The sequence below is a fragment of the Rhagoletis pomonella genome, unplaced genomic scaffold (genome assembly GCF_013731165.1).
Source record: "Rhagoletis pomonella isolate Grant_MI unplaced genomic scaffold, Rhpom_1.0 Rhpom_scaffold_00023, whole genome shotgun sequence".
In the NCBI taxonomy this organism is placed as follows: domain Eukaryota; kingdom Metazoa; phylum Arthropoda; class Insecta; order Diptera; family Tephritidae; genus Rhagoletis; species Rhagoletis pomonella.
Window position 1 is genome coordinate 116,578 of NW_023458577.1, and position 14,724 is coordinate 131,301.

Sequence of the window (14,724 nt, forward strand, 5' to 3'; positions counted from 1 at the left end):
CAATTGCTACTTGTGTGCGGACCATAATTTTTTGATTTTGAGTATTAAAGGGATGTGTTTAGGCTTTCGTATCCTCCCACGCAGACAATATAATTTATTGTTTTACGGACTCGCAACAGTAGAACAGCTGATTTTACTTTTTTCGAGAATTTCGTCTTTCAAAATTTTGTTTATGTATGTATATGCATTCCAAAACGAACAACATAATACACACAGCTTGCTATTTTTTTCGGGTACTATTACCGGTACAATGTGCAGTGGTAAGGAGGCAATTTTCAATTTTTTTAAGAGAGAAGATGTTCTTGAGTTGGAAAAATATTAATCTGATTAAGGATATTTTCATCATGTTTCCCTGCATAGGAATGTTTGTAGCAAATTTTTCGGGGTAAAAATCTCGAGCACAAAGTACAAGCATGTGGAAAAATATTCTACAAATGTGTGATGTTGCAATCGAATATTTATGTGCCTTTTTCACAAAAGATCGAAAAATATATAACAACTAAAGGTGCGGTTTCAAAGGGGGATTGAATTTTGACCGTGTGAATTAATTTCTTTGGCGGCCTAATTTCATTTTTTTATCGCGGCCTAATTTCACTTGTCAAAGGATTTAAATTTAATTTAACATAAAGGTTTCAAATTTCCGAGCTCTAGTTTATTAATAAATTCGGTTTGCACTTTGCACTCTTTTGTAAATTTGGATGTGGGTTCTGCGCAAGATTACTGTGGATGGCGAAGTCGGGACTTATATGCACAAGAAATGTTGTTTGCTTTTGACATGCGAAAGCTCCTGTTCTCCGGCAACACAGAAAGGGTAATTCTACTTTGTAAGGGTTATAATCACTAAGCGCTGCCGAAGGCAGAAGCAAACGAAACAGGTGGTGGACCTAACAAAGTGCATGTTTTCAATGGATTGGAAGAAGCTTTTATTGCATTAACTGGAATGAGAACTAGTTCTTCAAGCATAGCAGTTATGGCTTGTGGTTCAACAATTCAACCAGAAGCTGACGTACATGCGACCATGGTTACTATGACCGAAGGCTCCGAATATTTGTGAATTCATTTCCATAGAGCGCTCTTACTCCACTGCAATAATTGCGAAAGCAATATAATCCATCGTTTCCTTCAAAATATGTAAAATCAAAAAATTTTACTGAAAATAAGCACTTGAATGTTTTTTATTTAATTCCTTTCCAGCTGTCCTTTTCCTTCATACAGCTGTCTTAGAAAAACAACTGATAGCTGGCAATGCTGCACAGGTTTCCGCATGTCCATTTTTCGTTTTTCGTAACGTAGCTACGAATGACAAATTACGAAAATTCGTGTTCTACACTGAGAAAAAAACGCGTTGTAAAAACGAAATTTTTTTATCTGATTACCGTTTAAAAATGTTCGTATTTAAATGAAGTGAAAAGTGTTAAATAAATGGATTTTTCCATTATACATACACTACGTATAATGGAAATATTCAATTCGAATACGCCCGTATTAAAATGAAGAATTTTTCACTGCACGGATGGCGTTTTGAATATCTCGGATGCTTTTTCATATGTAATTAAGAAAGTATATGTACACAGCGTTGACAACACATACACACATACATGGTATGACAGCAGAAGAACCAAGCGCATACCGACCTCTCTGTATGCTAGATACGCTTGGTAAGATACTGGAGCGATTAATTTGTGTACGGTTGGAGCAGCACCTAGAAAAGGAATTGCCGGGTCTCGCCAGTATGGCTTTCGGAGACAGAGGTCTACTATTGATGCAATTAAAAAGCTCACCGATATCGCAGGAAAGGCAATAGAAGGAACAAGATGGCTATATGGCACGAAGGAATACTGCGAGGTGATGACATTCGACGTAAAAACGCCTTCAATTCGGCCTCCTGGCCTCACATACTAAGTTCTCTGGAAAGAAAGACCATGCCGCCCTACTTGCTAAGGATGGTTTCCATTTACATATCTGACAGGCTCCTGCTGTATGATCCGAGGAAGGCCTCAGGTAGTACGTGGTGACGGGTGGAATACCACAAGGCTCCGTACTTAGGCCACTACTTTGAATTGTCCTCTATGATGGAACTCTGCGTATTCCGCTGCCAAGGGAGGTACAAATTATCGGATATGCCGATGATATAGCGATAACAGTAGTGGCTAAAGGCCTCGACCAAGCTGAGAACCTCTGCAACAGCACGGCGCAACAAATGAAGAACTGGCTAGCTGCAACGAATCTCCAACTCGCAGGGCAAAAAACCGAAGCGGTGGTGATCACAAGTAGGAAAAAGATGGAGGACGCTACGCTCAACATCGATGGACATAGCCTTAAAACGCAGCATTCGCTGAAATACCTGGGTGTCATGATAGACTCAAGATTAAGCTACAAGGTGCACATTGGTAAAGCCTGTGAGAAAGCGGCAAGAGTGACCACGGCTCTAACAAGACTAATGGCTAACATGACTAATGGCTAACATCGGCGGACCGAGTCAAAACAGACGAGCGCTTCTAGCAACAGTGAGCTAGTCCATACTTATTTATGCAGCACCCATCTAGGGGTCCGCGTTGCAGCGCAAGACTTACGCGAAGGCGGCAAAGTCGTTGTACCGACTAAATAGCATCAGGGTGACTAGCGCCCACCGTACTGTGTCACACGAGGCGGTCGGAGTCTTAGCGGGCATCATACCCCCAGAATAATGGCCATGGAGCTAAAAAGAGTCTTTGATAAGTCCCGAAACTTAGGCAGGCGCTTGACAATCGAAGAGCGGAAACAAGAGACGGAGGGAAGTCTAAATGAATGGCAAAGCCACTGGGATGCGACGACAAAAGGGAGGTGGACGCACAGGCTGATCAGTAACATGAAAGCGTGGGTGGAGAGGAAACATGGAGAGACCGACACGGCACGGCTGCTTTCGAGAATACCTGTTCAAATATGGGCATGATGACGGGACAGAGTGCTCATTCTGCGGTAGCGGCGACGAAAACGTACTGCACGTATTCTTCCTCTGCCGAATATACGAGGCAGATCGAACAGACATAGAGCAGCTGATAAAGGAGAGTATTACTAGGTTCACAATTAAGTAGATTTCGAGGTTAACTCCCTAATCTGTAATTAGAAGAAGAAATTAGCCATATAAAATTCGTCCCTTGTTAATCTGTAATTATAAAATAATCTCAGATTTAACCGATAACTTTTCGGTGTCCATCCTAGTTTTATCGATTGTTTTTGCGAAGAAGAGGAGAAATGGCAAATGTAAAAGTAAACAAAAATGGACGTTAGCACGGAAAAGTGGTTTGTAAAGGTATTTTTAATAAAATGTTAAGTTAAAATATATTTGTATTGCTTAATAAAGCAGAAAAACGTGATCACGGTGGCACAGAGAAGAAACATAACTTTTCCTTGAGATGTGAGAATAACAAGCACAAAAAATTTGACGGCTAATAATCTGTGATTTACCTGTGTAAACGGGGTGATAAAAACGAGCTTTGATTGAGATAATATTTATATGTGAACATACTTTATGACGCCTGACAATATCGTGGGGCACATGTAAACTCAAAAGCGGTGTGGAGTAAAATTAAGGCGTGGTCCACAATAGTCTTCCAGGAACTAAGAGCGAAAGAAAGGCAGCGCAGTAGCGAAAAGAGAATGACCGAAGAACAAGCCTAATGATGTGAAGAAGAGCCAATCGGTAACTGAGCTTTGCGACGAAATGCCTAACGGCAGTACCGCAAAGCCAATTACAAGCTATGGGTGAGTGAGTTAAGGGTTTAGTACGTAGGCGTATCGTCTCGCAAGTACAGCCTGTGGGTGATCCCGAATGAGGTGTATCCTTAGCGAACAGAATGAATCGTGCATGCTGTTACCAGTAAACCAGACACTGCGCAGTATCTTTTGTAAGATTCCCCCTTCTGCAACAAAAAATAATAACAATAATAATAATGCACTAATCGCACGCTGTGATGTTGATTCAAACTCAACATTTGAAAACACATTTACATGTATGGCTGTAGCTGAGTGTGCAAATACGCTTGATACAATTGGTTGCTGCCAAAAGGGTCCGGGTTCAATTACCATCGTACGAAAAATAAAATAAAAATTGTTTCCTTCTTAATTACGAAAAAGCATCTGTGCACTTCACAACGACATATTTTATAACGTACATACTCAAATTTAAAACGAGTTGGGTTGGTGCTCTTTCATATGCGTATTTTTTTAAATTTAGCACGTTTTTTTAATTCTTAAGTGGTGGTAGTTTATCATGCGAGCGTAAGTTCCTTGAACGAATAAAATGTATCAATATCAGAAAATTTTTCCAACTTTTATATCCTTTTATAGTTATCTTTTTTCATTCCTATATCCAGCGAAATTTGTATTTGTACTTGTTAATTTTAGATTCCGATTTTCATGAAATTTCGTATATAAATATCTTTCAGCAACCACCATTTCAAGAGCCATAAAAAAATTACCAGGGACCGATTTATTCGAGAAAATCTTATTTATGGTCCGATTTGTTTGAAATTTGGTACGTATGTAGTTTTTTCCCAAATTTGCATATAGGATCCTTTTTTCCGGTAAATGGACCAGCGACCGATCTATCGAAAAAATCTTCTTTATGCTCCCATTCGCATGAAATTTGCTGCGCAGGTAGCTTACTGCCTGGATTAACATCCTTATATGATACTTTTTTCTGATAGGTGGACCATGGTCCGATTTGCTTGAAATTCGGTACCCGTATTATAGATATACATTAGACTGCATCACCAAAAGAAGTTGCGGTTTTCCCCCGGGATTATACAATTTATTATATTCAAAGGCGTCCACCAAAATCTTTCGGAAAAATATTAAGATTTAAGCGAGCTGGACCGATTTGAAAATACATCCAAAATTTAAGTTTTTTATGAATAAAAATAGTTTCTTAAAGAACTCTTTGAAAAAAGTCCCCTCAGATGACAAAACAGATTAGGCTTAAAAAATCTGCATAACAATATTTAAACATCTTTTCAACGGAATCGTAATAATGAGATTTTTGATGCTGTTTTTTTTTACTTTTTTCAAAGATTGATTTACGAAAAGCTTAAATAACTGTGCCAAAACTATTCTGATTTAGACTTATGGGATCTCGGTAGAAAGGTATTTTCCCACTATTTCTATTTATGTGCAAAAATAGTCATTCGTGACCCAATTTTGTTTTTTCAAATACCAAAACTTCTTAATTCAAATTTGAATGAGGTTCGTTCATCCTTCCTTTCTCTTTCATTTTTTTAATGAGTTTATTAGCAAAGAAATAAAAGGGGTGAGAAAATACCTTTCCAATGATGAAAAAGTTAAAAAAAAAACAGCATCAAAAATCTCATTATTACGATTCCGTTCAAATTTTTTAAAAATATTTTTATACAAATTTTTTAAGCTTAAACCGTTTTGTCATCTGAGGTAATTTAAAAAAAAAACTTAAAAAACTGTTTTTATTAATAAAAAACTCAATTTTTGGAATTTTTTTCGAAATATTTTGGTGGACGTCTTAAATATAATAGATTTTATGATTCCAATGGAAAAAAGTACCGATTTTTTTTGTATGTGGAGTGATGCAGTCTAATATACATAGAATAATTGAATGATTGTGTTACAGTTCTAAAGGTGTGTTAAGGCGCCGCAAAGCATGCTGGTGTTGGCTATTTTTTATACTATCTATACTAATTATATAAAGAGAAGTCCCTTCGTTTTATTATTTATGTATTTATTTAAATTAATTACAATTTAAATTATAATTAGCTATATAAGCTTTAGCTACCAGGGCTCTCGGCTTATGGTGTATAAAAGTTCGTTAAAGTAAGATATAGTTTTTAAAATGCTATTACATTTAAACACTTATATCATATTTTCTATTTTAAGTTTTTGTAGATCATGATAATATTCGTAGGGGTGGGAAGGGGCAGGATTTCGACCGGGTTAGGTTTTTCGAATACGTTGGCTCGGATAGTTGGGATAGAGACACAATCAGATAGAACGTGACTAGCCATGAGGGAGGCATTCCTGCAGAAGTGACACTAACGTTGATGTTCGCTTTTGAAGAGGTGCATATGCGCGATGAGCGAGTGCCAATCGTAGTCGCGTAAAACACTTATTTATTTTGACTGCTGCTGTGTGAGGACGTATTAGTTAAGTTCGTGTAGGATTGATGGTTTTATAAGGGTGCTCAAAACGTGTCCATTGTTGGTCGTAATTTCAGCAATTAGTTTTCTCCTGCAAAAGGCTATAATTTCCTTTTTTGAAAGAGGGCTGAAGCAAATCAAGGCAGAATTTAATGCTTCTTAGCCGCTAAGTCACATAGTTCGTTGCCAGCTATGCTCGAATGACCGGGTATCCACATGATTTTAGCTTTATTTTTGAGTGAAATTAGAAGTTGCTGGATTTCCTGTATATATTCTAGGTGGCTGGTAGAGTTTTTCGGTGCCTCGTATGCTGATAGACTGTCAGTGCATATGACATATTTTCCTTTTTCATGTTTAATTCACTGCAGAAATACCAAAATAGCTTGACTTCTGCTTCAAATACGCTGATGTACAGTATCGCCATTTCAAAGTGATATTGTGTGCCACTTATGTTTATTTATTTATTTTTAAGAATTTTCAATTAAAATACAGTTCTTTCTCTAACAAACCCCATATAAACCCAAGTTTAACAATTTGTAGAAAACTTCAAAAAAGTGCAACAAATTTACACCTAAGTTTCAAACTTTTTTCTCTGAAGTGTTAGAATTTTTTTGAGTACACAGTTTTTTAGCCACTGAAATTTTAGTCTGATAATGTGCAAATTTCAAGTGGCTACGATATACCGTTAATTTTTTAGATTTTTTTTTGTCGCATTGGCTCCCATATAATGAATAAACTCAATTTATTGGTATATGGATGAAAACCGCAACACCTTTGGCGAAAAAAATTCTAAAAAATCAACGGTAACTTTCAGCCACTTGAAACTTGCACATTGTCAGGCTAAAATTGATTGGGCTATAAAACTGTATATTCCGAAAAATTCTAGCACTTCCGAGAAAAATGTTTGAAATTAAAGTGGAAATTTGTTGCACTTTTTTGAAGTTTTCTACAAATTATTAATCTTGGGTTTATATGGGGTTTGTTAGAGAAAAACCTGTATTTTAATTGAAAATTGTTAAAGATAAATAAATAAATATAAGTTGCACACAATATCACTTTGAAATGGCGTGCTATAGATATGACCGATACTGTATGCGTCAGTATACCTCTCGAAATATCTTCTCCACTTTCCGTTACTATTGCGAAAGACACTGTGTCATTTCTCTCTGAGCCATTTGTAAAGACCGGCTTCCAATTTTGTTGCTTAATAGAAGTTATAGCTTCAGTGTATAGTTGTTTTTAAACTGAATTGTAGGTGTTTGATTTGTTGTATTTTATAAGCTGATCGATGAAAGAGCTCATACTTAAATTCCATGGAAGCTGTTTGATTATCTTTTTTGAAAAGTTATTGTCTACAGAGCAGTAGCTTTTTAGTTTATAAATGTATATCGGTTAGAGCCGATTTGATTGATATTGGGGGTTTGCGAGATTTAAAAAGTTGTATTTCTTTAAATAAAATATGAGACGCAAAAAGTGTTTCGGTGAAGCAGCATCAAAAAGGTGCTTCGGTAAAGCAGCATCCAGTTTATGCCACTCTTGCAAAATCACCAATTTAAGCCACATACCGTTTTAAAATTGGCGATTATCGGCTTAAACTGTCTTTACCGGTATTCCCCACACATTATCCATTGGATTGAGGAGACGAGAGCACAAGGGTCCGAATATTGTTCGTTTCCATCATAATTTACCAGAAGTTAACAGCAAAATGTTCAGATTCCATTGGTCGTCAAACAATTTGGAGGACCTTAAAACGTTCCAAGTACCTCGAGTATGCTGAAATGATCACGGCTCCGCGTCTTTTGCTATATCGTAAAGCTGCTCGAAAGGATTTTGCTAGCAAAAACATGGCAATTGACTGGATTTATCCATGTTGTTAAAATGTTTATTTTACCTTGAAATTCACTACTGAAAAGTTGGCTTAGGTTATCTTTTCAGATGAAAAGAAAATCAATCTTGATGGTACAAATGAACGGAAAGAACGAACGGAACGGAAAGAAATTCTGTGTGGTAGAATCTGGGAAAAATGTGGTAGATTTCAAATAAATGTGGTAGATCTCAGGTTTTGTGCTCTCAGCATTTTCATTACCCACTCCGCGGTGGCGTTAAAAGTCCAAAGGAGCCGCCCCTGTATATTCACGCATGCGCATACGCATATGCAAAAATTAAATTTTATTTTCTGAGCAAAGAATTAAACTCAAAAAATAACCATTATTTTCCGAGCAAAAAATAAAACTTAAAACGTAACGATTATTTTCCGAGCGAAAAATAAAACTAAAAAGTAACCATTATTTTCGGAGCAAAAAATAAAACTTAAAACGTAACCATTATTTTTGGAGCAAAAAGTAAAACTCAAAACAAAGATTATTTTCTGAGTAAAAAATAAAACTCAAAAAATAAGGATTAAAAAGTAAAAATCAGTGCCGCTGAAGGTATTCCGAGTAATAAGAAATATATTGGTTTACTCCTTGTGCACATTGCATTTCTCTTCCAGTGTGATTTTTTGCGTTGAAATTTCAAGAATAATCGTTATTTGCGGTCCCTGCTTACAAGCATTAGCGCACACAAGGGGTGGGTTTTGGGGTTCAAACCCCGTCCCCCCCTCAAGCTAATGACCCAAATACAAACTATATCTTAAATCTTTGAATCCAGCTCTCAAGAAAAATCACAAGAAATATTTTTTATTATTACTGTTGCTTGAAAAAGCACTTTGCTTTTTCTGTAAGTTTAAGGAATTTTGATACAAGAAATTTTCTTTTCCATTTCTTCTGCGTAATTTTATCCTATGCACTTTTCGTTTTTCTTGAGAGCTTCCAAAGTTTAACTGCGAATGAAAACGTTGTCCTAAAAACATGCATTGCATACTCACTTACTGTTGTTTTTACACTTTACAGCCTAAAAGAGTTTACCACTGCTATGTACTTAATAAGAATTCAAAGATTTAATTTGCCAACTATGAATTCGTTCCACCAAAATGAGCTACATAATAAAAATACAAATTCAGTTAATTTTTTCGGTACTCGAAATATTAAAAAAATTAGGCAATCGTAAAAAATCACCATCTCCATCAAAAGCCAAAAACCAGAAATAGAGGAGAATGAACATTAAAACTGTTTTTAATATTTTTTATTACTTTTGAAAGTTGAGCGCGTCTTGTTTTTATAGAACTTTTTGTTAAACTAGTGATGTTTAAGCAAAACACACAACCAACTTCAATTCTCATATACACATTTTAGAGTGCCGTTAATTTTTTCCTGTTCCAATGATCGGATCTAAACCAAATTACGGGACGACCCTTGAGGTACCATATTTACGATAAAAAAATAAATATTGAAACGGTTCACGTGGTCCAAAGGTATGTAGTAGAATACCTTAAGAAAGAAAAAATGTTCCGATGGATTGGTAAGCGCCCCCACTTTTTGAAGTCGGTTAAAAGTGTTTTCGGAAATCACCACATTTCCTCATCAGACTTCTTTCAGTAGGATTCAGTCAGTCTCAGCCTACGCACTGCGCTAAGTTCGCCTTGTGAATTCATGTTGCTTTTTTCCACTATTTCATTTGTTAAGCGTCAATCAAGCGCAGCTATTCCAGTGCTATTTAAACTTGATCATTTGGTGTTTCTTTCTTTCGTTCTTTGTTAATTTTAGTAAATAAAGTGCAATTTATGAAACTTTAAAAAGTTTATTTATTTATTACATACTGTACATAAAACTTGCATACATGTATTTTAAAGAGCATATTATCTGAAGCGAATTTTCAATATTTTCTGGTATTATATCTTTAGAAGTATAAAACCCCTCCCAAAATATATTCCTGGGTGCGCCCCTGCTTACAAGTAATTTTAAATTCTGAGGAGTTCTTTCATATAAGAGGATAAAAAGGACAAAAGCGCTATCATCGAAAAAGCTTAAAGTTTTATGTAACTTTTTTAAAATAGTTTTTATTTTGGTGAAAATATTTACAAGTATAAATTTATCCCGCAGAAACTTCTAACTTTATCTATCTCAATTTATCTTATCTTATCAACTTTTTTGCCAGCCGAGGCACAATAATTCGTCACAATTGTTACAAACTATTGCTTTATTAAATATAACTTTTGTCAACTGTTTTTCAATTGCGATATGCATAACACACCAATGGAAATGATATTTTAATTGATTTTACGATCAAATGTGCTGTACAGTATCGATAAATTTGCTATAACTTTTCTATTTTCTAATCGATTTGCAAAAGATTTAAATCTATATATTTTGAAATTAAAAAATCTTTAATATAGCATAAAAATAAGAAGAAAAAGTTTGCAGCTTTTAGGTGTAATTCACAGTAGAATATCGATGCGACTTAAAATTGTGTCCGTTTTCACCCATAAATTTGCAGATAACTCTTAAACTGATCATTTAATTGCAAAACATTGTATAGCAGGTTCATAGGGATTTCAATCTTCGCCTTTAATCTGGTGGAGAGGTTTTTGCGGTGTTATAATCAGAACCGGCTATTTATGTAAAAAATTGAAAATGCTGTTTTCTCAATTTGAAAAAACGATAATTTTTCAAATTCTTAACACCTATTCTACTTTTTTTATTTTTGACCTCATGTTCAGATTCTGCGAGCTATTTTAGATAACAAATTACTATAAAATTCACGATTTTCAATGTATTTTGCTAAAATTTTTTTTGCCTGAATGCATATGGTTTTCTAAATTTTCAAATGCAACGCAAAATACACCTTTTTCCGCCAGGCCAAAATTTTTTTTTAATGAACGGTCTAGTATACATACATATATAGCATATGTTGGACTAATAGTAAAACCTATTTTTCCTAGGGGAAAGCTTATCAATCAGTGCACCATGCAAGGGCTTTGCAAGAGTTCGAGAATCCCCTTATTTACTAATTTTAAAGTAAATTGTAACAACCAGCAGTTAATTTACGAATGCCCACAGATCAATTTCTGCTTTTTGACAAATTCACCACAGGCAGCTGCTTTCAATTGTATTCGATCGTGGGATGCCTACTGCTATCTAACCAATCATTTTTTGACGAGTGGAAAATGATTGCAATCATACCATTCACGGATACATACCAGTATTACGGAATCACTAAAAAATTCATATTTTTTCCGCTAGTAAAATTGGTACTCTGCAATTTTTCAAGTGTGATGTTTTCTTGAAGTAAACTGTATCCGCCGCGGAGTTCAGAAGAAATGTATCACCAAAATTCCCTAAAATGGATCAAAAGTGCCCTGGACAAAATTTTAAGTATCAATCTTCAATAAAACTTCTAATTCTTAAATGAAAATGGTAGTTTGAATTTTTAATTGAGATCGTTGACAGTTTTCATTAATATTTTTTGGTTTTTATATAAAATACAGAGTGAAAATAAAGCTTTATACTCAGTAACAGTTGTGTTCATTTGCATACTTAACTAAAATCACATATCAAATTGGTGTCTAACACTGTGAACACATAAAAGTAATTTTCACAATACTTACTGGATTACTCTAGATGAATTTCTTTAGGCAGTGTTACACGATTGGTACATTTGTACAGATTTGTACATTTTGGCAGTTACAGAGTAGTGTTGTTTGGAAATTCTTTTATTGAGCTGAACTCAAATTTCTAAAGAACACCACTCTGTGACTGCCAAAATGTACAAATCTGTACAAATGTACCAATCCTGTGACATTGGCTTTAGCCCAGTACCACATCCGACACCTTCAAAATCAAAAAGGAAAAGGAACGACAATATTAGCCTGTTCCCGCACTCCATGATTTAGTGAGAAATTGTTCGAAAAATATATGATAAATGTGTGAAAGGAAACGACTTCAGACTATTTCGGACTAAATCCTGGAGTACGGGAACAGGCTAGTTGTCTGTAGCTAACAGTGATGCCATATGCAGATTAAAGGTGGTATTTTCAATGAAAGAAAACAAACTTAATGTGTTGCCACAAAATCGTAAAAAGTTACCCTCAACTTGTGAATTAAAATGTGTCACAATTTATACTAAGCTAATAATAAAAGTATCTTTTAAAAATTCGATGGAAAACGTATCATTTTGATCCATTTAGATCAAAACGGCAACACTGACTGTATCTATTAAAAAATCACAAACTTTTTGACATGTTTTTTTTTTTTAGTTGGAAGCGCGACCCGTTGAACGGCAAGTAGAAGCTCGTTCTGCAGACGATGGTATGAGTTCCATGGTCCGTTGTTTACAATTCGCCAAAACTTTTATAACCAATGGTAAAGATAAATTAAAAATAATTTACATTTAATTTAAAATTTTTTTGTAATATTTTGAATATTGCAGTGAACATAACATCTCCCACATTATGGTCAGCCACGAACTCGAGTACAGTATCCGTTTTTTTGTTGCATTTACCAGCCGCTCAGACAGTCGCTACTAATATGCTACCAGTGAGTGAAAATACAGCGGCAACAAACGCAGCCTTGCAACCACGTCGGGCGTCGGCCCAACTGGCGAAAGAAATACAACTTAAACATCGCGCACCTGTCGTTGGTATCGCTATATTCGACCAGCATGGCTGTCCAGTTGACCAGCAAAGGAATATTAGTGCGGTTTCACCACCTCATCGTTTGTTAATTGCATCTGAAGAACAATTTAAAGTTTTTTCACTGCCACAGCTAAAACCAATCAACAAATATAAGTTAACTGCTAATGAGGGAGCTCGTGTACGACGTATACATTTTGCATCATTCGCCTGCTCGATGCCAGCTGAGTTATTGGCACATGGTATTGGTGGTAGCCCGTCCAAATTTATTCCAACACGAACGCAAGAAAACGCCCAAGATGTAGCTAATATCAATGCCAACACTAGCGGAGGAAGTAGTGTCGATGCTCGTTTATATCAAGAAGTTGCTTTGCTTTGTCTAACGAATATGGGGGACATCATGGTGCTCTCGGTACCAGAGTTGAAGCGCCAACTAAATGCTGCCGCCGTTAGACGTGAGGATATCAAGTGAGTTAAGATGTGAAATAACACGGCAGCTTATGGATGAAGAGTATATTCAGCGTTTATATACAATATCCTTTATCTGCAATAAAAAAATCATATTTACAGGCCTATTCTGCGCTGGTAACAAAAATTTTGCAACTGGTAAATAAAGTTCCTCTCCATTTTTAAACCCTTTTTGCATTCTGTGCACTCTTGTATCCGGTAAATTTTCTTACCATCTCAGCAACTCAGCTGGTAACAAAAGATTGTCTCGTCAAATATGCAATGCCAGAATTTCCACAAATCTTCATAGCTGAATTGCTGAATATTTTAACTGCATTACCAACGTACCTAGAATTGCGGTGACAACAACTGGTAACATTTTTTGCTAATAAAATTTTTCGGTTACAAATCATCGGTGACGTGCAGAATAGACCTGTTAAGACGAAATATGTAAAAGAATTTTATCAATGGCATTTAAGTCAAGAGATGAGTTTAAACCATTGTGGAATTATACCAGGAGAAGTAATTATGGCGGGAAGATAATGCCGAATCTCCACTAGGCATTAAAATGACAAAAAATATATGCCATTTAAAAAAAATGCCATGTGGAAATGAACTTAATGACAATTTTTTAACGTAATGACACGAATATTTTTTAATGCCCAACTTTGTCATTTGTCATTTTCGCCATTTAATGCTTAGTGGAAATCCAGCATAAGAGTTTGCCACTGCCTTGTTTGAAATTTTGCTTTTAAAATCTGGGTTTAAACATACAGTCCAGCTATTAAGTTGAAACTAATAAAGTTGCAACTTAAATGTAAGTACCAACTTAAAATTCTCTACGCATTTCAGACTTCTGCTAAGTAGTTTTAACTTAGTTTTACGATATAGCAAAACGAGTGTGGAAGTGTATCGATTTTTCTTTAAGATATTTTGTAAAAATGGCAAGTGTGGTCTTCCGTTTATGTAATTTTTACTTTCATTGCTTGTTTCTGCAAAAGAATAAGGTATTATTTTTTTGTTAATTGTGTAAAATAGCCAGAACAACCGCAGTGATGTGAAGTCGATGTTTATCGAAAGCCATAAACATACAAACACATATCTAAATGTTATGAACTACTTGAAATTGACTTATTATTTAAGAATTTATCTAAATTATTCCAAATATGAGATTGTGATGAAGCTTTATTAGAATTGTAATACGCATTAAACTTTCATCTTCCGATTCAAATGGATCGCTCTTTGTAAATTTTAATTGGAGAGAATATTATCAAAATCACTGTCAATCAACTTAATTTTTACAGATGCATTTCATATTTTCTCTTAATTTAATAAAATACTTCTACCTCTAGTTTCAGCTTAGTTGCAGCTGCAACTCAAACTAAATTTTAAGTTGGTACTTAGCAAGATAAGTCGAAACTAAGGCGACTATGAATAGCTTTAGTAGTTGTTGTTGTTGTTGTAGCAGCAGTACTTAACCCCCCGGGGTTTCGTCAAGGGTCGTCTTCGTCCTCTGACTCGACAAGCCTGAGGCCGAGAAAGCGGGCAGCGTCTATAGGCGCGGTCCATAGTGCTTCTGGTGTCAGGGTCGTGGGGTTAGAGGCGCATGCGAAGAGGTGTTGGGTG

The 14,724-nt window shown here is 35.5% G+C and overlaps 1 protein-coding gene across 1 annotated transcript in view; it reads left to right on the plus strand.

The window, feature by feature from the left end:
- LOC118749616 (lethal(2) giant larvae protein) overlaps positions 1-14,724 on the plus strand; it is a 366,665-nt gene that overhangs the window by 112,259 nt on the left and 239,682 nt on the right. Inside the window, exons 5-6 of the mRNA XM_036484421.1 lie at positions 12,277-12,382; positions 12,450-13,119. Of these exons, the coding sequence (XP_036340314.1) occupies positions 12,277-12,382; positions 12,450-13,119 (776 nt within the window). The remainder of the gene's footprint in view (positions 1-12,276; positions 12,383-12,449; positions 13,120-14,724) is intronic.